This window comes from Megascapheus bottae, chromosome 15, assembly GCF_031878675.1.
Source record: "Megascapheus bottae isolate mThoBot1 chromosome 15, mThoBot2.hap1, whole genome shotgun sequence".
Lineage (NCBI taxonomy): Eukaryota > Metazoa > Chordata > Mammalia > Rodentia > Geomyidae > Megascapheus > Megascapheus bottae.
The window spans coordinates 38,470,617-38,497,458 of record NC_143523.1 but is presented as its reverse complement, the minus strand read 5'-3'; the positions used below and the strand labels follow the sequence as shown (position 1 = coordinate 38,497,458).

Sequence of the window (26,842 nt, the reverse complement as noted above, 5' to 3'; positions counted from 1 at the left end):
TCATAAACTGTTTTAATTTTATTAAAATGTCACTGTTTCAAAAAATAAAAGTCCTTAGTACAACTATTTAAGGATAATAAAAAAAATTAAGTGAGCCAGTCACATTTACAGATTGAAAAGTATTTGATTGAAAGTATGGATTGAAAGATATTTGATTAGGGATCTGAAGTCTTCTAGTGATTCTTGAAAACATTTCCTACAATTTTTCCTTGATCCTCCCTCTGGGCTAGATTGATCGATGTGGACAATGTGATAGAGTTGGTTTAATCACAGAAAGACATGTGCAGTCACTGGTGTTAGTCCTTACAAGTCTATACTCAGATTGTCTTTGTATAATTAATGTATTTAAATGTTTGCATAGAATCCTTCTTAAAGTGTGTATACCCTAGGACCAGGAGTGTGGCCTAGATGTAGAATGCTTGCCTAGCATGCATGAAGACTCAGGTCTGATTCCTTGGTATCAGATATGCAGAAAAAGCCGAAAGTGGTTCTTGGCTCAAGTGGCAGAGCACTAGCCTTGAGCCAAAGTGCTCAAGAATAGTGCCCAGGCCTAGTTCAAGCCCTATGACCATCAAACCAACAAAAAACAAAAACAAAACCTTTAAAGTAACAGAGAGCCAAATTTGATCAGAATATTTAGTACATGTGTATGAATATGTCACAAGATCCCTTTGTGTAATTAATTTACACTAATAACAAAAAAGTCTTGGTGGCCTCTTACTGTGTTTCTGCTTACATCTCATGAGTCTGAAATCAGGATATTATATTTCCTATGGAAAGATCCAAAAAACTTTCTGTGGTTTGCAAAAACCACTGCAACCCAGCTCCATCATGCCGTGCTGGCTCTAGGAATAGACCACTACCCAGTGCATTCACAGTTCATTTTGCGTAGAGGACTGGCTGTTGGCTAGGAGTCCCTTTTACATGCTGAATCCACTCTCCGGCCCTTATCTGTAATTCTTTCCATCTTCAATGCCAGCAATAGAATATAGCTGCCTGTAGCTGGGTTTTGCCACCAGTTTAAGAAAATGCTTTGCTTTCAAGAAGGTCCATGTGATTTTTTTTTTTTCCAGTCCTGGGGCTTGAGCTCAGAGCATAGGTTTGGCTTGAGAAAGTCTTGGGCTTTCACAAGGCTAGCGCTCTAGTGCTTTACCACTTGAACTACAGTGCCACTTCTGGCTTTTGCTGTGTATGTGGTACCGAAGAATCAAACCTAGGGCTTTGTGCCTACTAGGCACTCAACAATCACTCAACAGCTATGAAGTATGACCAGGTCAAGCCTTCTGCTTGAGTATAGATTCTGATAAGCCTATATCAAATCTAGTTCTCTCATGAACTAGCTGTATGATTTGGGGCTGGGTAGCTTCTTTGTTTTGTTTTATTATTAGAACCTTTAGATAGTATTTACCTCATAGAGTAGTTGCAACTATTAACTTAATACACGCAGCATCTAGCTTGGTTCCTGGTAGTTAAATCTTCAACTTGTTTCTCTAACATAGAAGTGTGTAAAACAAATTTTATTGAAAGGGTTAAGAGGATGTAGATATTTCTATATACACATACACAGTGACTTAAAAGTCACTTATAATTCCTCTCCCATTTTTTCTTACTGTGAATGTGTTGGGTTGGGTAGGAAGTAGGATTTGAAATCATACATTGTAGCTTGAACCAAGCTCTGGTTTTTGGGGGGCTCTGGTCTCATTTTTTTGTTTTGTTTTGTTTTGTTGTTTTTTTTGTCCAGACAAACCTGGATTGAGATCTTCTTATTTACCCTTGCTGCTGTAACTGGGATGATGGTCATATGTCACTTTATCCAAGTTTGTTGATTGAGACAGGATCTTGAATACTTCTTGTCCAGGCTGGCCTCAAACCTTTATCCTCTCCATCTTTACTTCCTGAGGAACCAGGATTACAGATATAAACCACTTTAATTTATATGTTGGGCTTAGAGTACACAAAAATTTACAGAATACAGAAAAAAACCCCTCCATTTGTTATCATCCCTTTTCTCAAACTATTAAGCATTACCAGAGCATATAAATTAAAGGAATGCCAGTTATGAAACTCATATTCAAGTGGATGGAACTAATCAGAGAAGATTGTGAGATTAATTTCTGCTTGACTTGCCTCACATAAATATCTGTAATAGATTTTTAAAATAGACTTTTAAAATAATCTCTACCATTAGAAAACAAGTTGTAGGGCCGGGAGTTTGGCTTAGTAGTAGAGTGCTTGCCTAGCATATATGATGGCCCAGGTTTGATTCCTCAGTGCCACAAACATAGAAAAAGCCAGAAGTGGTGCTGTGGCTCAAGTAGTAGAGCGCTAGACTTGAGAAAGCACAAGGACAGTTCTCAGGCCCTGAGTTCAAGCCCGAGAACTGGCAAAAAAAAAAAAAAAGTTGTAAAAATTAAAGAATGCAGGAAACAACGTGGGAAATTTAAAGGAGGAAGCAATATAATCGAATTAAGAATCTAATTATAAGTACTATGAAATATCAGCAAGAGAGAAGAACTTTTACGACACAATTTTTAAGAAAGCATAAAAAGCCTTATATCTTTTTACTATTAATGAATTAAAGTAGTGCAAAATTACATATATTCAGAATATCCTGGAATGATGTCAGGACTCAAATCTTGGAGGGCTCTGTAGAATAAGAGACAATGTCTGGAGGGGTGTAATTTTACAGCAAAGGGAAATATGTAGATGTAGAGGTTGTGGAAAAGCTAAGGTTAGTAAAGCAATTGGCTGGGGAAAATAGAATAAACATTTTGTTAAAGCTAGAATCCAGACAAGTGAAACTAGCAGGCATGACTGAATCCATTGTGCTGATAAGGCAAGGATGCGTTTAGGACCTTAAATACCAATCCGGAAAATAAAGCTCATCTAACATCAGCAGTGAAAGTGAAAATACCCAGCTTATGGATTTGAGGAAATTGAATTCAAGTTCCTGGTTACTAATTAGTCTTATTACTTTGGAGAGCCTATGTATTCTCCTCTTCCGTTTCCTTATCAATAAACCATCTGGGAGAGATGTTGGTGTGTGTCTCTTCCTTTGAGGCTCCTGAATTGATGTACTTGGGAAGCCAAACAAGTGACCCTCCCAAGTGATACCATTAAAGCACATGGTAATGTTTCTTTCAACAGTCCTATTTTACAGAGGAACAGTGTGAGTACAAACTTAACTTTACTAAGGTCTGACAACAAGAAGGCAAGGCAGAATTTGGATCTCTTAGTCATGATCCGGAATGACTGCCCTCATTCTTGATAAGAAGTAGCAAGTGATAAAGAGCAAATCCTGCCTGATGAGTCCTCACACTCTTTCCCCTAGTAATATCACTTAGAATATCTGTCTGCATTAAAATTCCCTAAGAAAACTCTCTTACATTCACAAGAAGACCCAGCTTGAGCTATTGTGAGCATTTGGAGAAAATACGTAAGAGAAGTGTGAAGAGGGAAAGCTCTTGGGAGTACTTAACAGAACTTGAAAGACATGTAGAATCAGGCTAGGTCAATAGAGGAAATGGCATTCTGAACAGAAGGAACAAAATAAGCCAGGGAACAGGTACAGTCTGGTAGTTTAAAATGTGTCCACAAATGATTTAACATTTCACCTTCAAGGACGGAGCCTAATTCTCTTCTTGAATATAGACTGTATTTAGTGGTTTTCTTCTAATAGAATATGGTAATGTGACAACATGTAATGTGTTAGGTTAGAACATAAAATTTTTCCTACCTCCCTCTCTCTTACCACTCACTTTGGGGAATTCCAAAAGCTTCCTATGAGAGAACCAGATGGACAGGACCTAAGCTCTCCCACCAATGATAGCCCCAGCTTGCTACTGAGTCACTTTGGAAACATGCTCAAGTTTAGGCATGAAAAATTCTAAGCCACTCCCAAATGGTTAAGTTGCTCCCAAATTCTTGTTTCATAGGAACTGATAATAGGGTAATTAATACTGTTTTAATCACTAAATTTTAAGTAATTTATTTTCACAGCAATGGATAATTTTGAAGGCATGAAGATTGAGTGTACATTGGAGAACTTGAAATGGTTCATCTATAGTCTCAGATGAAGCGACAGTAAACTTGAGCAGGCTGATGGGATCGAATGATGGAAGACCTTGAATGGCAGTTAGTGTCTTCTTATCTGCTTTTCTTCCTTTAATTGAGATTAAGTAGTTACATCATTGTTCTGATTTGCAAAGTTTACAAATGTTGAAAACTGCTTTTTATTTAGAGGGCTAAGAAATCCACTATGTGGGGTTTTGTCCATCCAGATTAAATGTTTGGCTGATTCTCAATTAAAATCCTAAGGACAGAAGTACCTTCAAATAATATTGAAGAGCACGCTTATTGTTAAATTGTCTCCAATAGAAGGGAGCAGCTTTTAATTGCTATCACTGTGCATAAAGTTCTTTATTTATTTATTTTGTCATGGGGCTTGCCTGGGCACTGTCCCTGCGCCCTTCAGCTCAAGGCTACCACCCTATCCTTGAGCTACAGCCCCACTTCCCATTTTCTAGTGATTAATTGGAGATAAGAGTCTCACAACTTTGTATTGCCCAGGCTGGCTTTGAACCATGATCCTCAGATCTCAGCCTCCTGAGTAGCTAGGATTACAGGCTTGAGCCACATGCCTGTCTATGAAGTTCATTTTTAAGGAATTCTCTGTCAGTATAAAGATCATGAGACCTTTTCCTGTCTTTCTATGGAAGAAACACTGCACCTATATCCAGATCACTGATGTTACTCTGCTGACTTGACTTCTTACCTGCCAGCTTTTTTTTTGCAAAAGGGAGGATGACACATTAAATTGCAACCACCTGCAGCCTGTTAGCATCACTGAGTTTATCAAATTAGCTTTGTAAAAAGAAGAGAGACTGTAAAGATGGTAGAAATCCCCCAGAGTAGTAAACAGATTGAAGAGAGAAGAGGCCTGGAGCATCTGTATCCACAGGCTTTGAAAACAGCCCATGATTCCTGCCTCCTTTTGAGGGAAGTTCAACCTCCCTCTACTCCAGAAATGTTTCTTCAGTAATCCACTGTGAGAACAAAGTTGCTATCATCCCCAAAGCACTCAGAGATTTTTGACAAATTAGAACAGTGTGCCTAATATAGACTTCAATAACTTTGCTCTATCATTCAGCCAAACAGCCCAAGAAATCAAATTCAATAAAACTTTGGAGATACACTTTCTACTTTAGACTGATTTCAACCCAAATAAAACTACTAAAATAAAAATGCTAACATTGGAGGAGCCAGAAAGTGTTGGACTAAATGTACCACAGTCTTAACTCATACCAATGAAAATAATATTTTTAAATTTTCTGCCATGAATTTGCTGGAAAACAGTTAGTAACTCATATAATGAATAAGAGCTCTGGCAGGGGCATGGTGGGGAGGAGACAGACTCAGCCAGCACTTCATTGGTCCCCACACTATGCAGGTTATAGAACCTTACAAACTGCCTGGATATTTGGAGATGGATGATGGCTAGTCTCTGTCCTCATGGAGGTTGCAAATTAGTTGGACTGAGTTGCAGAATTCAATTCCAGGCTCGAAAGAAGGAAAACTGACAGTTTTACAATGTATTTTTGGTTCTAGCCATAGAACCACTTTTAAAACCCCCATCCTTAACCTCCCCCCCCCTGCAAAAAAAATAATCTAACCTAGACAAGACAGGTGTGGACCTGCACTGGAGGGGGAGAGGGGAGCAGCACTTGGCCTGAATATTTACCCACCCCGCCTTGCCCCTCCAGTACTCCCAGAAACTTCTTTGTAGAACCTGAACATTTCCCAGAACAGTTCTGAAAACTGTCAGCTTACTGCTTGGTAAGTCTTCATGAAGTCCTGTTAGTCATCCAATTTAGAAACAGATAAGCTTCAGACTGCTTATTAACTTTCCCTCTTGTCATGAACTAGCCTTCAAGAACCTTGTATTTTGACTGCTCAGTTCTGGATTAGTCACTAGACAAAATTAAGCAATACCAAACTCAATAAAAATATGGCACATCCAAGAAAATATAGTTTTAAGAAGAAAAAAATTAATGCCAAGCCTAGCACATTCGTGCAATCCAATCCCAGTCACTCAAAAGTCAGAAGCAACAGCAATTCAAGACCACCAATTCAAGACCAGCCTGGGGCAAAAAAAAGATAGTAAGACTATCTCAAAACCTAAATAAAAGCCAAAGGGCTAGGGGCACAGCTCAAGTGACATACCATGCACAAGGCCCTGGGTTTAATCTGCAGCCCAAAAAAAATTTAAACACTTTATTTCAATGTACATGTCAGATTTATATTTTATAATTTGGTATTGTACTGTTTTTAATTATATAGTGAAGAGAAGAGCAAGGACTGAATTCTTCAGTGTTTAGAGTCTCCCAAAGGCTTAATTCTTCACTAATCAGCCCTCAACAGATTTCTGGGACCATGAATCGTGGAGAAAACATGCTCTCTTATTTGTACCTCCTCCTCTCTTGGGGGACTTGGGAGCTACTTTCCAATTAAGACTGGAAGAAGGCAAAGATATTCACTGTGTCCTGTCTTCTCCCAGAGTTTCAAAGTCCACATGAGTTTTCTTTTTTATTTTAAATCAAGAGAAGGTTCATCATTCCCATGTCATCCTCCTTTAGCAAAAGCTAACTGTAGATAAATATAAAGTAATCTTTTCTTACAGCTTCTCATTGTCTGAGTACATTAATGCAAACATTAACTGAATTATAAAAAAATTCCATAATATGAAACAAAACAATGTGGGAAAAAGTATGTATATTAAAAAGTAAAACAGGTGCCCCCTAATCCTAGCAGGGGACTATACAACTATCTACAAGTCCCAACAAAACAATAAGTATTTGGTGTTAGCTACTATAACTACTATTATTGTCTCAAGCCTGGGACATTGTTCTAGGTACAATATTGTCTTGTAGAATCTTATCCAAATTCAATAGACAGCCTCAAGGTCTTTGCCAATGTCTTTGAATCAGTTGTAGCTTACAGAGTCTGCTTGATGCCATCAGGTGCTTCTCAGCTTAGGAGTCTCTCACTGCCTACCTACATGCCAGTCAACCTGGAGGAGTTGCCAATCAAAAATGGTGAGATTTTTTTTAACTGGGGAGGGCTTATTTTGATAAAGTATGCACGTGAGGTGTGACAAGTCAAACCGTAAGGCAAGAAGAGAGTCTTCTGAATTTGGTGTTGACATTGGAAATGGTGGCAGATCAGGAAGAGTAAAAACATGAAGGAAGATGAAAATTCTGGCAGGAGCCCTAGAGTGACCTCAGAAGTACTCATGGTTAGCTATTACATGAGAAAGCTCGGCTTCTGGCAAAAGGATATCTTGGTTAAAAAAGAAAACCTATGCTTTTTCTGTTTAGTAATCAAAATGCCTGTTTGTTCTTCTCATTCATCTCTTCTTTCAAATCACATCAGTAATTATAAAATATAAATAGAATATTAACATCCTGGGTGTATTTGGTGAATGAGAAATTCTTCTCTAGAGAAAAACCTTACTTCAAATTCATAGTACTTATTTTAAGCTCTTGAGGCAAGGAAGGGAGCTCAGAGGTATCTACAGGCAGAAGCTCCTCCTCCAACCCATAGTATTTGTGATATCCAGGCTCTGTTCTACATAGGTTTTTTGTTTTGTATATATTGAGAGAGAGAGTGGTAGGGGGAGATTTTGTTTTTAGAAATGTTCAGTTCTAAAAAGAGGTTTTCTTGCCTACTACGACAACTCACTTTTTCTGAAACCAGCAGCATTTTCCACTAACAAGCCATTGTGAGTCTGTCTGGTGGTGACGTTCTGGTTTTCTCCTTACCTCTGTGGATCTTACAGGTAATGTTTTAAAATAATAGTAAAATGAACATTATGTCCAGGAACTGATATTGCTAGCAACCTCCAAACTCCTCTTCACATAGCATCGCAAATACTTCATTGGAACAGCCACCCAACACTGAAAATACAATGTGTCACTCACTCCTCTGGAGAAATATAAGCTTGGTGAGGGAAATATCTTTCTTCCTGGATTCCCTCACCCCAGTACAGTACCAGACACAAAGTTCTAGTAAACCTTTTGTAAGGCATTAATTTCCCATTCAGTGTTTACCAGCAACTATTTTAAATGTATCTGCTCTCGGGACAGTTATTTCATTGTTTATTAGCAGCACACGATTGTGGTAAAGTATATCTCCTGTGGGGAGAAATATTATAACAAACCATTACGGCATTCAACACTGATATTTCAGTTACTCAACTAATCCACCCACTGATAGAGTGAACTTTGAATTAAATGCTTTGAAGAGTAAAGTTGAGTAAACCTTGATAAAAATCAAAGGCTGTGGAAATCTTGTTTGACAGAAGGCATGAGCAAGAATGCTAAAATTAATACTGTTGGAGGAGGAACACTCATTTCACAGCAGACTAGATGAAGAATAACGGTTCAAGAGTATCAAAATGCCGGTGTGATCACAAGAGAGAAACAGCTTCTTTCTACTGCCAGGGCTCTTATTCCAGGACTCAGTATTCTGCCTAGGCAAGCACCTGTCTTTGTGGTAACTCTGATTATTTGATCACCTTATCTTATCCAACCTCAAACTTCCTGTGAGGGAGGTACTCTCTGAGAGCTCTCAGTACTGTTTTCAAGATGAGGCAAATGAATTAGAGAGGCTGTTCACACACTCCAAATTTCACAGAAGTCTGTGGGACAAAACCAGGGTCAGAATTAGCAGTTAACTCCTATTTGAGGAAATCAGCATCAGAAATTTAAAGGACATTGTAAGCTCCTGTCCAGTGTGGGATATCATAAGAAGACTTACTTGTGGTCACTCCACCTACACAGATTTTAAATTATCTTAATTATAAAGTTATACATACATGCATCATTTCTATATGCATTCATAATGCAGGATATCTAAAAATGAAAGCATATATCTTACTCTTTCCCCTCACATCTCAGTGCAGTCACTAGTGTTCTTTTTTGCTTCTGTTTTTTTATAGGATTTCTGCCTCATCCTTTCTTCTGCTTATTTGGGGTTCCCTTTTTTTAGATTCTTCAGTTGTCAGCTGAAGTCTGAGACTACTCTTCTTACCTATTTTAGACATTCACTACATCAATTTCCCTCTAAGTGCAACTTTAGCAGCATACAAATTTGATATGCTATGTTCTCATTTTCATCCAGCTTAGTGTTTTGTAATTTCCCTTTTATTCCATCTTTGATTTTGAATTATTTAGAAGATTGATTTCTATAGTTGGTTAATGATTTCTAATTTACTACTATTATGTCAAAGAGCATATTTTTTTTTCTGTTCTGGGGCATGAACTCAGGACCTGAGCACAGTCCTTTCTCAAGACTAGACATCTACCACTTGAGCCACAGCACCACTTCTGATTTTTCTATATATGTAGTATCCAGGAATCAAACCTGGGTCTTCCTGCCTGTGAGGTGAGCACTCTACCACTACACCAAACTCCTGGACCTAAACAGCATACTTTTAATCAAGTGAATTCTTTTTTTTTTTTTTTTGGTCAGTCATGGGGCTTGAACTCTTGGTGTGCACACTGTCCCTGAGGTCTTCAGCTCAAGGCTAGTGCTTTACCACTTTGAGCCATAGTGCTACTATCGGTTTTCTGGTGGCTTATTGGAAATAAGAACCACAATCCTCAGATCTCAGTCTCCTGTGTAACTAGGATTACAGGCATGAGCCTCCAGCACCTAGCCTTGAATTCTTTTAAATAGGTTCAAATTTGTTTTATTGCTCAGGATATATTCCCCATAGTTTACTTGGAAAAGAATGTTTGTTCTGAGGCAATAATCAGGAAAGAAACTCCTTTCACAATAGCCTCAAAGAAAATAAAGTACCTAGGAACTAGCTTAACTAAGAATGTAAAGGACCTTTTTGATGAAAACTTTAAAACCCTAAAAAAGGAAATTAAATCAGAAGTAAGGAAATGGAAAAACCTCCCATGCTCCTGGATTGGAAGAATCAACACTGTGAAAATGACAATCTTGCCAAGGGCTATCTACAAATTCAATGCAATACCCATCAATATCCCAATGGCATTCTTTAAAGAAATAGAAGAGGCAATTCAAAATTTTATATGGAATAATAAAAGACCCCGTATAGCAAAAACACTTCTTAGCAGAAAGAACAGCGCTGGAGGAATTTCAATTCCAAACTTTAGACTCTATTACAGAGCTATAATTCTCAAAACAGCTTGGTACTGGCACAAGAACAGGCCTGAAGACCAATGGAATAGAACTGAGGACCCAGATATTAAACCACGGACCTATGGCCACCTAATCTTTGACAAGGGAGCCAAAAAAATAGAATGGAAGAAAGACAGCCTCTTCAACAAGTTGTGCTGGCAGAACTGGTTAAGCACCTGCACAAAACTAAAGTTGGATCCTTCTTTGTCACCTTGCACTAGAATTAACTCCAAATGGATCAAAGACCTGGAGGTAAAAGCTGACACACTGAAAACTTTACAGGAAGGAATAGGAGATACACTAGGCCTCCTTGGCACAGGTAGAAACTTTCTTAATAAGGACCAAGAATCACAACAAATCAGAGAAAGGCTGGATAAGTGGGACTGCATTAAACTGCAGAGCTTTTGTATGGCAAAGGACATAGCTAGTAAATTAATTAGGAAGCCTACAGAGTGGGAGAAGATCTTTACCAACCAAACAACAGACAAAGGCCTCATATCTAAAATATATCAACAACTCAAAAAATTGAATCACTCCAAAACTAATCTCCAAAGTAACAACCATCCCATTAAAAAATGGGCCAAAGACTTAAAAGAGAGTCTTCTCTGAAGAAGAAACAAAAATGGCCTATAGACACATGAAGAAATGCTCAACATCTCTGGTCATAAAAGAAATGCAAATCAAAACAACTCTAAGATTCCACCTCACTCCAGTTAGAATGGCCAGGATCAGGAAAACAAATAACAGATGCTGGAGGGGATGTGGCCAGGAGGGATCACTACTACACTGTTGGTGGGAGTGCAAACTCATTCAACCACTATGGAAAGCAGTGTGGCAGTTCCTCAAAAGGCTAAACGTAGAACTCCCCTATCACCCAGCAATTCCACTACTTGGCATTTACCCAACCATCCAGAAACAAGGGCATACTAAATCCACCAGCACAACAATGTTCATTGCAGCACTATTCACCGTAGCAAAGATATGGAACCAACCTAGATGTCCCTCAGTTGATGAGTGGATCAACAAGTTGTGGTATTTGTACACAATGGAATTCTATGCTGCTGTCAGAAAGAATGACATTGCCCCATTTTTTAGGAAATGGAAAGACTTAGAAAAAATCATATTAAGTGAAGTAAACCAGACTCAAAGGAACTTAGGCTCAATGGTTTCCCTCATTTGTCATAATCAGTAGAAACCTTGGACTCTCTTAGCAGAGATCTGCAATAGAGCAAAATCTTGATACATAAGGCCATATAGTATGAAGCTAATTGAAAGGACCTCCAGGATATTGAAACAAAAGCCATATAACGAATGATTGTTGTCCTTAATGTACTATGTTGTCTCTCATCTCCTTTGCTGTCCCTTGGGTATCTCATATTATTACAGTATCTCACTTTGTTATCTGATATATTGAATTTATTTGTATTTGGTTTTTTGAAATTTGATAGGGAAGGGGGGAAAATCAAGATGGGAGGGGGTGGGTGGGAGGGAGGGTAATGGGTACCAAGACTTGTGAAAAGGTATCAATGTATGTGAATTAATGCACCTTCTATCTGGCAAATCTCATGTAACCCTTTTATTAATTACAATAAAAAATTAAAAAAAAAGAATGTCTGCTCTATTGTTACTGGAAAAAGTTTTCTTTTAATGTCAGTTAAGTCCAGGTGGGAGACTGTTTCATTCAACTCCTTTTCTTCTCCTTCTTCTCCTTCTCCTCCTTCTCCTTCTCTTCCTCCTCCTCCTCCTCCTCCTCCTCCTCCTCCTCCTCCTCCTCCTCCTTCTTCTTCTTCTTCTTCTTCTTCTTCTTCTTCTTCTTCTTCTTCCTCTTTCTTCTTCTTCTTCCTCCTCCTCCTCCTCCTTCTTCTCTTTCTTTTTTGTGGGTCATGGGACTTGAACCCTGGGCCTAGGTGTTGTCCTTGAGCACTTCAGCTCAAGGCTACATTGATCTCAGCTTCCTGAGTAGCTAGGATTACAAGAATGAGCCACTGTGCCTAGCCAATTCTTCTATATAACCTCTGTTATTAAAAAAAAAAATCTCAACGACATGTCCCATTTGTAAGGAAATGGAAAGACTTAGAAAAAAATCATATTAAATGAAGTAAGCCAGACTCAAAGAAACATAGGCTCAGTGGTTTTCCTCATTTGTCATAATCAGTTGAAACCTTGGGCTCTGCTAGCAGAGATTTACAATAGAACAAAACCTAGATACATAAGGCCATATAGGATGACACTAAATGAAAGGACCTCCAGGATATAGAAACAAAAGCCATATAATGAGTGATTGTTGTCCTTGATGTACTATGTTATCTCTCATCTCTCTTGCTGTCCCTTGGTTATCTCATATTGTTACAGTATTTTACCTTGTTGTCTGATATATTATATATATATGCTTATTTGGTTATTTGAGATCAGATAGGGAAGGGGGGAAAACAAGATGAGGGGTGGGGGAGAGGGGAGGGAAATGGGGACCAAGACATGAGAAACGGTATCAATGTTTGTGAAGTAATGCATCTTCTATCTGGTGAATATAATGTAACCCTTCTATTAATTACAATAAAATATATGAAAAAAATCTCAATTTACTCATTATTGAAAAGGATTAGTGAAATCCCTGACTATGATTTTAGATTTGTTTATTATTTTCTTATAGTTCTATTTGAGAATCGTATTAAGTCCATAAATGTGTAAGATTTTTGTGTCCTCTTGATGAGCTGATTGTTTTGTAACTGTGATATGACCTCTCTGTCCCTGGCACTGTGCCCACTCAATGTCATCTGGTATTAGTGTAGTCTGTCTGACTTTCTTTTGCTTAGTATTATATGGTATATATCTTTTGATTCTTTTTTTTGACCCCATTTGTTCTTTACATATTTGTAGAGGATTTTTTTTCACATATTTTTATTGTAGTTAAAAAAAGGGTTACATTAGAGGAAATTTTGTAAGTAGTATTTAGTTAAGCTCTTGCATTGTAATCTAAAATCACTACCTTTTAGATCAGTTATATTTGGTGTGAGAATTTATGACTGGATTCGAATTGATATTTTCATGTATCTGTTTCTTATGTGTCCTTTCCTCTATCTCTGATTTTTTAAAACTAAGTTTTAAATAGTTATTTCACTTACCATCTTTGTTGACTTTTAAGCCAGAGATCTTCATCGTTTTATTGACTCATGGAAGATATATAATAAAGCAATTTTGTTAGGTAAGTAATAATATTTCTCTCTAATATTACTGCCTCCTAAAATGTTTATAGAAATAACATTTTTTGCCAGTCCTGGGCTTGAGTTCAGGGCCTGAGCACTGTCCTTGGACTTTCTCAAGGCTAGAGCTCTACCACTTGAGCCTCAGCACCACTTCCAGCTTTTTTCTATGTATGTGGTACCAAGGAATCGGGTCTTCATGCATGCTAGTAGGCAAGCACTCTACCACTAGGCCAAACTCCCGGCCCCAGAAATACATTTTTAATACCTGTTGCTTGCTGGGCACTTTCTAACACTTAACACTAGTGGCTCACACCTTTAATCCCAGCTACTCAGGAGGCTGAGATCTGAAGATTGTTGTTTGAAGCCATTGCAGGCAGAAAAGTTTGTGAGACTCTTTTTCTCCAATAAACTACTCAGAAAATAAAACCAGAAGTAGTGCTTTGGCTCAAGTGCTAACGTGCTAGCCTTGAGCTAAAAAAAGCTCAAGGACAGCTCCCAGTCCCTAAATTCAAGCCCTAGGATCACACAACAACAAAACAAACAACTATTTCATATAATGAGACAAAGGTATAAGGGGGGAAAACAAGATGCTTGGGAGGGGATTCAGGGAGGTAGATGAGACAAAGACATAAGAAGAAGTATCAATGTCTGAGAAGTAATGTACCTACTATCTGGCAAATGTAACTGTAACACCTCTATACATTAGCTTGATAATAAAAACTAAAATGTAAAAAAACTATGAATATAGTCATTCTTCCCATTTTAACATATGTGAAAACTTGATATCCAGTAACATTTTCTCAAGATACAGCGCTAACACTTAAGCTTAAATTAAACCTGTCTGTAGCTCTTAATCTGTCATTTAGTAAATTCATAGTGGTAATCTTAAATCAATATGATATGCTAACAGTGCCCCTCTCCCCTTGAAAAGATAATCTTGCATTATTGCTTTTATTTTTTTTGTTTTACCTCACAAATCTGTTGGTGGTAGCTTCATCAGGAAGAGTTTTCTTGCATTTTTAATTTTATGTTATTTGAAAACTTGCCATAACACACGGCTTGTTGATGGCCCTGCCAGTTCCTACACAGTAATCCATCAAATGAACCACAACATTTATTATTCTAGATATTCTTCATTCTTCTACTTCATTCATTCCATCTACTCTAAGGTTATTGCTCGACTTTGCTAGTGTCTAAATTCTAAGAATTTCTCCTTGAACTGATTATTAAATAATTGTAATTTCCTTCTATTTTGTAATGTGATATTCCCCATTTACGTTGGTTTCATGCTTTGTGTTAATATCTACTCTTAAATAATAAGATTTGGTGGCTGAATGATTTCAACTAATGTGAATGCATGTACTACAGTGATTACCAAAGTAGGGCTCACAGAACTCCGGTCTGGTGTTGCCTCTGAGACCCTTTAGCCAGTTTGAAAAGCTGTTTTCATCATAACTCTAAAAGACATTTGTCTTCTTCGTGCTATTGACATGTGCACTATTGGTAAATAGGTGGATGGATAAAACCACTGGTGGCATGGTAGGAATATCATGGCAGACGTTGTATCTTTCAGTACCATGTGAAAGGGAAACATTTTAAAAACAGTTTCATTTAACATCCTGGATGAAGCAAGCAATCAACAATTATACACCTTTGATGTCATGTATTTGAAATGGTATATATGATAAAAAAATATCAAACTAGGAAGCATTTCCTTGATGGCTTAAAGTATAAGCCCAACCAGTCTCCATTATTTAAAAACAAACAAATTTAAAAGAACAGTTGACAAAGGAGATGTAAGCCCTGTATATTTATAAGACTTTCCCATAAAAATGAACTAAGCACCTGTCACTACAAGACATATCATAGACTTCACACTTGTTGCCAGTGTTAAAATTTAAGCTTTCTGGTGAAAATCGAGACTTTGGGATGCTTGTATCTGTTGTGATGGATGTGACAGTTTCCCAAGGCTTAAAAATGTTTTTGATGAAGTGGTAATATTAGAAAGTGTGATCTTTATATGGCACAATGCAATGTATCAACATTTTAGAATACCTGTATAACTCAACCAATATTTTCCAAATGGCCCATGCATGATATCACAAGATTGTGCATGTATAAAATTGTAAAATGACTGCAGAGTAAAATATGCCTTCATATTCCGCATTGTAACTATTACCTGTCAGGTTTTGGTGTCAGACCAAACAAAAGCATCTACGATTCTGTTTAAAAAGCTGCTAAAATCCCCCTTCTTTTCCTGAAGTCTTGAACGTAAGGCCTGCATTTCTGCACATTCTGCAGCCAAAATAACATCAGAGAGGATTAAGTGCAAAAGCAGATACTGAGAAAGCAGCTGTTTTTGATCAAGCTAGACATTAAAGAGATTTGCAAACCATGTAAAACAATGCTGCTAATTTCTTTTTCTTTTGAAAAATAATGTCTTTTCTCACTGTTCTTCTTTTGGAAAACATAGTCGTTTTTAATTAAAAATGTTATCAATACAGCAAGCACACCATATTCCAGGATATTTGACCAAGCAAACCCAAAACAAAATTCCTACATACACATTACACAGATCAGTTGAGGAGAAAAAACTTCCAGTTAATCCTGCATTATTTTCATTTGGGTTTAAACTCCATGAATCCTAAGCATGTGTATGTTTTCTTCAACAGAAGTCTCCTTAGAACCATATATTGAAGGATACCAAACGTCTCATGTATTGATATACAATGGGCTTATTTTTTAGTGAATGAAAAATCAAATCATGTTAGATTTCTCAGTTTTAGTTTCTAATTCCAGTAAATGTTGACAACTATAAACCAGAAAAACAAATGTTCTTTGGCAGTCCTTAATTCTTTTTGAGACTACAAAGAAATTCAGAGAGCAATAAATTTATTGTTGCTTGCACTGAGCCTGATTCCTTGATTAATCTTCCTTCTTCTTGTCCATGATGGCTGTTGTTTTACCTGGGCTGTGATTCCACCTTTCCTCTTTGAATCAGAGCACAGATGGGGAGAGTAGCTCTATGATAGGAAGAGGGTGCTGTTTAATTCCCCTCTTCTAATACACAAAGGACCAAAAGAGAGTTGATATCTTTATGGGGTATATCCCATAATAGATAAGGGGACCAATTTTCCACCTGTGCAGATATCAAGAGAAGCTGGTTTGAAGAGTATGAAGAAAATAGATTCATGAAGAAGGAATTGATGAGAAATGAAGAGAAGCATAAATTTTTAGGCCTTGGCTTCTAGTGTTAGCCTGAGAGACCCAGAATGAAGAGTACTATGTACTGTTTTTCCTTTCACCTGCTCGATTGCCTTTCTTTTACTTGCAGCTACATTGAATCATTTATAGCTAATGAAGTAAGACATATGTTATCTATCATCAAACTTGGTAAGGGTTATGATGTTCTGGACATTTTAGAGTTAGATTAGGTTAGAAATACTAAGCCAACATTTACTGGAAATGCAAAGATACTTTTTTACTGTATTGAAGTTAAAAGGAAGACTTACTATGGTCGACATGTGAATTAATTACTATCTTCAAAGAATTAGAATGCTATCAAACATTCTTACCACAAAAATTATGCTGAACAAAATTTAATCTTTCTGTGACTGTTCAAAAGAATTTAGAATATTGTAATGCTCTGGGGACATTTCCATTTTATAAATTGCACACAAAAATTCTCATTATTTCAGCTTTCTGGGAGTTTGGATTTAGAGTAAATGTGAATTTACTGTAATACTTTGAATTATTAAGTTCTGGGGAGCTCAAAGTGCTTCAAATATACATGCATTATATCACTTATCTTTCTCATGAAATTTACAAATGGAAGCAGTTAGTAATGAGAAGACTCAGGAGCCAAAGCCATGTTTCTTGAAGTTCTAATGAATAATTCTTCCTTTTGGCTACTGCAGATGCATATAGGCTTGTGTCTCTTGCAAGATACAACACTTAGCTGAGATCAAATAGGACTGGGCCTGGCGGAATAGAATTTGGGCTCAAATGTTACTGTATTATTAAACACAATGAATTTATAACCTAGCATTTCCAATAGATTTGATGATAAGTTTCAGCTCTTACATTTTCAGATTAAGTTGGGCCTTGCATTTATATCTTTTATGGCATGGAAAATTCTAACAATGATACAAAATTAAGTATGTTTACATACACTCTTGCCTTTCATCCAACTAAAAAGAGTTTCAAGTATGTGGAAAATATTAAATGTCTTAATTCTAGTTAGGTATTTATTTATTTATTGCTTTAAAACCTCAGTTATCCAGACACCAGTGACTCATGCCTAATCTGTGCTACTTAGAAGGTTGAGACGTGAGGATTGTGAGTCAATGTCAGCCTAGCAGGAAAGCACCATGAACGCCAGAAGTATAGCTGTGGCTCAAGTGGTAGAGCTACTCTGAAGCAAAGAGCCAAGGGACCGTGCCCAGGCCCTGAGTTCAAATCCTAGTACCAGCACATGAAAAAAGAAAAAGGCTTCAGTCTCGAACTCAGGATAGTATATTTTGGCTTTCTATTTATGGATTATTTGTGGCTAACTATAACATTTAATATATAAATGAATTTCTTGCTATTCAAGCTCCGTTTTAAATACCTCTCTTAAAATGTAATTAGTTTCATTCTGCTACTAAAAAATTCAATGTTCTCGGAAGCCAAAGCTTATTTCTGCATCTCCTGCTGTGTTTGAGTATTTGTACCTTCCTTTCTGCCAGCTAGTGTAGATAATAAGAAGTGAACTGCAAGAAGAAATCTTCCATTTAAGGAACATCAATTTGGACTAAGTCTTAATCTAAAAGATTAATATGGAGCATTGGCACATTCAGAAGGAAAATGGCATTTAAATATTAATACTAGATAAATACGCTCTTGATGCTATCTTTGATAATTTATAAGTCATACGCTTCTAGAAGGAAGTGAGTCACTGTTTTCTTTTAGATTGTTGCTCAACAACATTAGTACAGAGACATGTAAACCACACTGCCATTTCCCCAGCCAGAGGAAGGGAAAATGTGGGGTCCGGTTTCAGCCCCTTTACCTTAGAACCTCTATGTGTGTCCTATAACCAGTGTTTGATCTTAACTGATAGTTTCCAAATTCAATGTATACATTTCTCAAACCAATATCTTAAGTGGTAATGTTCCAACAGTCCCAAATGTCGATTACGAAAACAAACATTTGTTTCTCTGGCAAGTGTTTTCACACAAAAGCATTTGATTCACGCACTTCAGCAAACAAACATTTGCTTTAGGCAGTTAAGGCAGCCAAAAGTTCTCACAGACACATTTCCCAGGCTGGCTGAGATCTTTCCCTGGAGCGTCTCACTGATGTCCGAGGGTGGCTGCGAAACCAGTGACTGACCAGCTCAGGCCTTTGTCAGACTTCAACACCATTAAAATCTATTGCATCGTCAAAGCACGGCTCTGAAGAAAATGTGCTTCTAGTTATGACGTTTCTCTTTGAAAATGTCTTCATGTCTTCACAAAGCTTTACTTGCTAACAAATTCACCTTCTGGTGTAATCACAGAACAAATTCTTGGGGAAGTTCACAAAGCCAGCATTCTTGTGAAAACATCCCTACAATTCAGGAGCGATTATTTAAGCAGCAGCCCATGAGACCTCATTACATAAACAGTTCTATTACTACATTAAAGCCTATTTTCTCTCGTCAACAAGATGCAGATTATCTGTGTAAATATATTTTTCTTAAGTGCACATCTACCTCACTGCAAAGACACAGCTTCCACATCAGAATCCTCTTGTTTTCTATGTTATTTAAATGCTTTTGGAATGAATCAATATTTCTGAGGAAGTAATTTACTTAAATATGTGTTCTTTAAAGCACAGGGAAATTGATTCTTAACTTCAACTCCAAAGACACAGTATCCTAGCAACTGGGTCAAGACAGATTCTTTGTCTAGTTCTAAAGTAGGAAGAGTTATGTCTCATTTAAACGCAGACAATGAGTTCTTGCATAGAGGAAAGAATGAATGAGTGAATGAGTGCAACAAACAAAACATGACCATTTACACTTCTATCTAATCAACTTACAGGGAAAGTTTGCCGAAAATCTTGCAGGTTTGCTTCTGTTTGGACATTGATGTCTTGGATAAACGTGATGACAAACAGAAGGTGCATAGATCCAATCAATAATAATATTGGATTAATCAGATGTTATAGGCCAATGCCAATAGGTAAAATCACTCAGATAGAATATGACAGAATGAGGTCCAACCCAGCTCTATCAATGGAGAGTCCAATGGAAATTTGTCTTTAATAAACTTCCCATCTAATTGTAAAGAAAATATACCCAATAGGATCACGGAGCCTCCTAAAAACACAGATGAATGTCAATAAAATTCAAGTAACAAAAGTTATGTTTATTGTGCCTTCCCTTGGTGGCTGTGCTAAGATCCCAGTCTCAGGAAGGAGGTGAAGACTGAGCAGGGCCTTGAAGGGAAAAAGAAGAAAACAAGAACTGTAAATCTTTTGAGAAAATGTACAAGCAAAGGCATAGGGAGTGGAGAGATGCTGTTTGGAAAGGGGCAAGCTTGGGAGGACAGAAGGCCCTGCATCCCAGGTTAAGATGCAGAATTGGACCAAGAGGGAAATGTAGACACCCTCCTACGTACTTGAGTTTTAATCATTCTGCTTTGAAGCTCTGAGACAAAGGGAATTGCTGTCTTCCACCTCCCCCTCCCCATCATAGGGCTTGAACTCAGTGCCTGGGTGCTGTTCCTAAGCTTTTTTGTTCAAGGTTAGAGCTCTATCACTTTCTTGAGCCACTTCAGGTTTTCTGGTGGTTGACTGGAGATAAGAATTTCATGGATTTTCTTGCCTGTCTGGCTTTAAACCAGGATCCTCAGATATCAGCCTCCTGGCTAGGTAATGTCACAGGCACGAGCCACTGACACCAGCAGATTATGTGGCTACTTAATCATCATCCATTTGTATTTATTTTTCAGTAAATTACATATTTGCACCTTTTCTTATTCTAGATGGTAGATTTCTCTACATTTTACATCAGATAGAGTCTTACTTTTGCCTCAAAACTTGGTTCTCCTACCTTATGCTTCCCATATTCATAGGATTACCATACTCAAGGTAGTTAGATAAGAGACATGCTAACTTTTTGTCCATGCTTATCTTGAACTTCAATCCTTCTGATCTTGGCTTCTGAAGTAAGCTTGGACTACAGGTGTGATATACCATACCTAATCCTTGTTTTATGTTAATTCACAGAAATATACAGATATTATATACATTTATATATGTCTTATTTACATCTAATAAGGTTCCTTTATCATATAATTTCATTTTTTCATAGTATTATTTCTCATATAACTTGACATTTTTTCCATATTAAAATTCTTCAGATGTGTAAAACTTAAGGTAAAAATCTTAATTCTAGCCTTCATCTGCCTAGGAAGGAAATGCCAAAATTATAAAATAAAATTCCAATATTTTCTCCTAGCATTTATGATTTTGGGTACAGTTACATATTTACATGCATTTGCTCCATCTGGAATATAATTTGGTTGAGGTGTGAAGTAGAAATTTATTTTCATTTTTGCTACTGATTTGAAATGCCTAATTATCATATGTTAATTTTCTATATATGGTTTGGTTTTGGTCCCTATTCCCTTATGCTATGATTGCACATTGTCTTAATTATTCGTCTTCCTTTAGAAAACCCTTAAGTAGCATAACACAGTGGTTTGTTAACCACTCAGCACAGATACAGCATAGTGGGAAAAGCACTGAGACCCTAGTGGGACCACAAGTCACTTGACTACCCCTGAGATGCTCACATAGCTCAGTCCTTCATCCCAGTTTCCCCATCTTTTTAATGAGGTTGATCATAAATTGACTGCAAATGTAATGGATTTCTACTACAAAGTGGATGAAGTAGTGCCTTGCATGTAGAGGAGGCATTTTCAAAGATCTGGTACTTTGATCACAGTCTCAATCCCACCTCTTCCCCTATGAATAAATGCCTTTGCATCCTGGAATGCAATACTGCAAGGATCCCCCAAACACAACTCCTTTCTTCTGAGGAGGGCTCTCAATCCCTCTTAGTGAAATCTATTATTTTCACCAGGTCCATAGTAAGCACTCAACAAATAGTAGCCTGGCTTAATGGCAGTAATTATCATTTTGGAAGGAGACCCACTATCGTCGGTCTCCCTATCCTCTCCTGTGGAAACTAACAGAGCACACAAACAGGAAGTGCGCTGGGACATGGAGAAGAGTTCCCACAGCGCCTCCTACATTCCAGGAGGGCGGAGAAGGCATTTATGAGTCAGTCTTGGGCCCCTCAGAGCTTTCTCTCTTGCTGCTTGAGGCCACATAATGAAAACAGCCTGTGTCTGTACATAAGAAATTGCCCGAAAACTAGTGAAAGAACGGCATTTAGAGATCCACATTGGAGGATGGGGGTGTCAGTTCTTTAGCCAAAGCCCATCCAGATCAACTGAACGACCACTGACTTTTTCCCCCTCAGAAAGTCTCCCCAATTCTTTTTACTTTATATACTATGTACCCTTAATAAGAGTTCCAAGTGAATATACAAACATTTTGATCATAGGCTTAATAATTGTTCTTTAATAGATAATTAGAAGGTAGGTACCTTACAGGCTCAGGCCTGTAATCCTAGCTACTCAAGAGGCTGAGATCTGAGGGTCACAGTTCAAAGCTAGCCTGGAGAAGGAACATGAGACTCTTATCTCCAAGTAACCTACCAAAGTGTGGAAGTGAAGCTGTGGGCTCATGTGGTAAAGCACTAGCCTTGATCAATCCCCCCACCCCAACACACAACAACAACAACAACAACAACAACAACAACAAGTTAAGAGCAGTACCTAAATCCTAAGTTCATGCCCTAATACTAGCAACAAAATTAAAAGTCAATAGGAGCTAGACACCGGGGCTTGCACCTACAATCCTGCAAGAAGCCTGAGATCTGAGGATAGTCCCAGACAAGAAAGTCTATGAGATAATTATCTCACAGTAATCAACAAAAAATTGCAAGGAGTGGTGTGGTTTAAGTAGTAGAGTGCTAGTCTTGAGTGATAAATCACCAGCCTTAAGTGAAAAAGCTAAGGGACCACACTCGAGGTGTGTATTCAAGTCCCAGTATCAGTACAAATCCATTAATCAATCATCAAACAATTTTAAGATGAAGCAATGAGACATATACATTAAATGGTGACTTGTAAAAATAAAAGTTTACCTCATGCCAGTAAAGTTTAGACAAATAACGATATGATATCAGTGTCAACCATTCAAAACACATATACATGCAGCAAGGATATTCTTGACACTCGGAAATTTTACTTCCTTTGTGTCTGTGAACTTGTACTTTAATTGCTTTTACCCCACAGCATTTTAATCTAGCATAATGTGTTTGTTTTTAAGTGGTTTTTCATCACCCTGTCAGACTTCTTGGTGATATAAATAAAAAATACAAATTGAAATTTTATTTCCTGTGACCACAAGGCTGTAGGTATACACAAAATTTATCTTCAAGAAAAATTGATTGACATTCTAAATATACTTTACACATTTTTATGAATAATAATTAAACCTAAAATTAAAACTATATTAAAATGCTTGCCTGTGTGAGATGGATAGATTTTTATTTTCTAAATTAGGTTGTGTGTGCATGGATGGATAATATTTAATGCTTGGTGAGATGGAGTTTGGCACAAACTGTATTCCTATTTTTAGCATTTATACATCTTGAAGTAAAAAAAAAACTTGTTTATAAAAATAACTGCATAGGGGGCCAGGAGTTTGGCATAGTGGTAGAGTGCTTGCCTAGCATGCACGAAGACCTGGGTTCAATTCCTCGGCACCACATACATAGAAAAAAGCCGAAAGTGGTGCTGAGGCTCAAGTGGTAGAGCTCTAGCCTTGAAAAAGTCCAAGGACAGTGCTCAGGCCCTAAGCTCAAGCCCAGGACTGGAAAAAAAATTCTAAAAATAAGTTCATAGGGCAACATACAAAGGCTTATTCCTGCAATCCCAGCTACTGCAGATTGAAGAATCGTAATTAAAGGCAAACAAGATGAGAACCATGGTGGATGATTGTATTCCTAGCTATTTGGAAGATAAATATAGGAGGATTTTAAAGGAGTCTGACTGGATGAAAAGGGCAAGATAACCTAAAGAAAAAAGTACTGGGGGCATGGCTCAAGTAATAGAGTACCATAGCTCAAGTAGTACAAGACCTAGCAAGCATGAGTCCAAGAATAGGATTGAAAAGAAACTATCAACATTGTTATTTGTTTCTTTTTGACACAGGGTCTCCCTGAGTAGTTTAAACTGCCCCGCTTGTTTGCTGGTCCCCCAACTCAAACCTTCTGTGTTTGCTCTCCAACTGCGGTGATTAGAGAAGTGTGTCACCAGCCTAGCATCAATATCTGATTTGCCTATTGTCATCCACAAAGTTATTCCACTTTGGGGCAACGTACCACCTTGGGGTGTGCATTTTCTTTACATGCTGGGGTAGGTAATTAGGAAGCAGAAGGTGGGGAGGATGTTGACTGGAAACTAAAAGGAGTGAAAGACAAATTCAGGCATTGATGGCTCATCCTAAAATCCTAGCTTAGGCATGTACCACATGAGAAATGAAACCAAATATATACATTGTTTAGATGACCAGGGAAAGATCAGGAAGCATGGCTTGGTAGAATCACATCAGCCTAGCAAGTATGAAGTTCTGAGTTCTAACCCCAATACACCATCACCACCACCACCAACAAAAAAGTATGTGAGGAAGAAGTCTTGGATATCAAAAACATTGGCAAAGGCTTGACTCACCTGGCAGGCAGTTCTGAAATGAATTGCCTTGGGCTGTCATAATCAATTACTATAACTTCTCTAAGTCAAGTAAACAGCAATATTTGTTCCCATGGTTCTGGAGTCTGGAAGTCTAAAAGCCAAGGTATGGGCAGAATTGGTTCCCAGGAAGGAGTAGATGTTTGTGGAGAAACTGTTCTAGGCTTTTCTGGTGACTCCCAGGACTCCTTGACTTTCTACAATGTTGATGGATTATCCCATCTCTGCCTCTGTCTTCCCATGGCTTTCTCCTCCTTGAAGTGTGTGTGTGTTGTCTCCTTCAGTAGAAATAGCATTGTCTGCTTTCTCCTTCCCAGTCTCCTATGAGAAAATGCATCATCAGATTTAGGGCCTCAATCCTCCAGGATGAGCTCAAGTCCTTAATAACACCTGCAAAGATCCTGATTCTGACAAGACCATCTTCACAGTCTCCAAGCGGACAGGCAGCAAATCCTTTGTGAAAAGGATAGCCGGGCAGCACCTACACCTTTTGTGAAGTATGACAGGATGATTGTAAACATGTTAAGGCTCAGAAGACGGGCAAGAGGATGCACTTTAGAAGTGAGAAGAGATGGAAACTTCTGTTGGTAGAAGCCTTTGAGTACCCCCAATGGTGACAGGTAATTCAGTTCAAGAATATAGTTCAAGCTGATTCAGCTTGCTCCACTACCAGTTATTTCAAAGAACTTCTAAAATTGTAGTCTAAATAATGCCATCTATTTGTATATGTTGAAGACAAACAACCTACAAAGTAGACTCAAGAAAAACTGTTTTAGTTGATCAAGCCACTGAAATAATTGGTGTTTCATAATATTAACTTTAATAAGTAAGGAATAGTCTGATTTACCATTTCAACTGGAGAGATAGTGGCCAAAGGCTCCCCAAAACCATAGAGAACAGGTTGTACAGAAAGGGACTGCAGGAATTGGCTGGTGGGTCTAATACCTGTAAGGAAATCAGACAAACTGGAAACTGGCAGGAAATAATGGTTTGAGATAGAATCTCTTCTGGGGATCTGTGTTCTTAAGAACTTTCAAGTTATTGAATGAAGTGTGCCCAAATTTTTAAGAGTGATCTCTTTAAGTTAAAGTCACCTGGTAGTTAATATTAACTATGCCTGCAGCATCATCTTCATAGCAACCACTAGGTAAGTGGCTACCCCACAGCTAGCCACATCCAAATAACTACCAGAAAAGCCACTCAGATGAGAAGTGGAAGGAAGCAGGTAGGTTACCAGGTTCGATAGCACCTCACTGTTCCAGGAGAAAAGTGAGGTCTGGATGTACAGGTCATACAGCTGGCCAGGAGAATGGAAGCCTACTGCCATGTTCTGGCCTCCCAGTGTGATATGATTACCATTGCTGTTCCTCGTGCAACTCTGAGTTTCAAAGTCAAAACCATGGTGCCTTAGAGCACAGAAGGTCCCTGAGTGTTTGCATGGGCCAACTTCAGCATTTGACAGTAAGGTCTAGAGACATTAAGCCATGAAAATTGTACTCTTGGTTAAGGACATTGTCTACCACAACACATTGTTTTCATATAACAACACATTGTTTTCATATAAGGCACAGACAATTGTCCTCCGGCTGGGCTGTGTTATTATTTTTATGGTTACTATTCTTCAACACATCTTCTCTCCTACAGGCCAAGTAATTATCCTTGACCTCCTTGACTCTGCAATGGTCAAGAAAGCATAAAATGCATAGGATTGTTTGAAAGTTGGATTACTTAAGTACCAATCCATGTTGTTTCTGAATATTATTTTATGGATAATTACTGGCTCTATTTTTCACAGCAAGACCACTGATCCAACAATTGCTATGGATAAGGCTTGCTATCCCTTTCTTTCCTCTACCACCATGGCTTTCTCAGAACATGGCCAGGACGGCTCCACTTTAGTAGCTGATATCACAGTGAATTAATTGCCCTCTAATCTGCTTCGTGTCGTATCATACCTCCATGCTGGCTTGCTCAGATCTCAGAAGTCACTCTTCAAGATCAGCGTTGGCCATCAGCTACTTCACTCAGCTCTCCCAGCCATGGCTCTTAAGGAATGACATTTTCCTGTTTTCCAAATAAAGCAATGGGACAGCTTAACTTGAACACCCAAATTCCAACAGTCAGGGGCATTAGGGAAGCAAAGAGAGGCCAGTATGATGGCCAAACAAGATAGCCCAAGTTGTCACTGGAGTCTAGAGGGCAAAGGGAAGTCTGGGAGCCAGATTGGAAAGCAAGCTCTGTCTCTTCCTCAATGATCCTCTGTGACAAAAGCTCCACATTTCATTTCTACCAGGGTCTTAATATTTCTCATATGCTTTGCTTATCTCCTTAGATAATAAGTGCACCATTTTATTTTAAAAGCTTTGGTTTTATCTATAAAGTAAATTTGGAAAATTGTTATCTGTTTACAGTGCTTAGCTGAAGGAAAGGAAAATTCCTAAAACCATATGATAATCTCTCCTCCCCCATTCTGTCCCTTTTCCACCCCTAATGAAAGTTATCCAATCAACAGTAAAAAGCTGGGAGAGAATGAATGTAATTTAGCAGTACCATAGAATTCCCAGTCTCTAGGCAGGA

General features: G+C 38.0%; 1 protein-coding gene across 2 annotated transcripts in view; it reads left to right on the top strand.

Moving 5' to 3' along the window:
- Rtkn2 (rhotekin 2) overlaps positions 1 to 26,842 on the top strand; it is a 130,026-nt gene that overhangs the window by 78,240 nt on the left and 24,944 nt on the right. Inside the window, exon 15 of one of the 2 annotated variants that reach the window (XM_090346393.1) lies at positions 1,742 to 3,034. The exons of the other annotated variant lie outside the window; for it this stretch is intronic. Coding sequence (XP_090202519.1) covers positions 1,742 to 1,826 — 85 coding nt within the window. The 3' untranslated portion in view covers positions 1,827 to 3,034. Of the gene's footprint in view, positions 1 to 1,741; positions 3,035 to 26,842 lie in introns of those variants that run through there. 2 annotated transcript variants of the gene reach the window in all.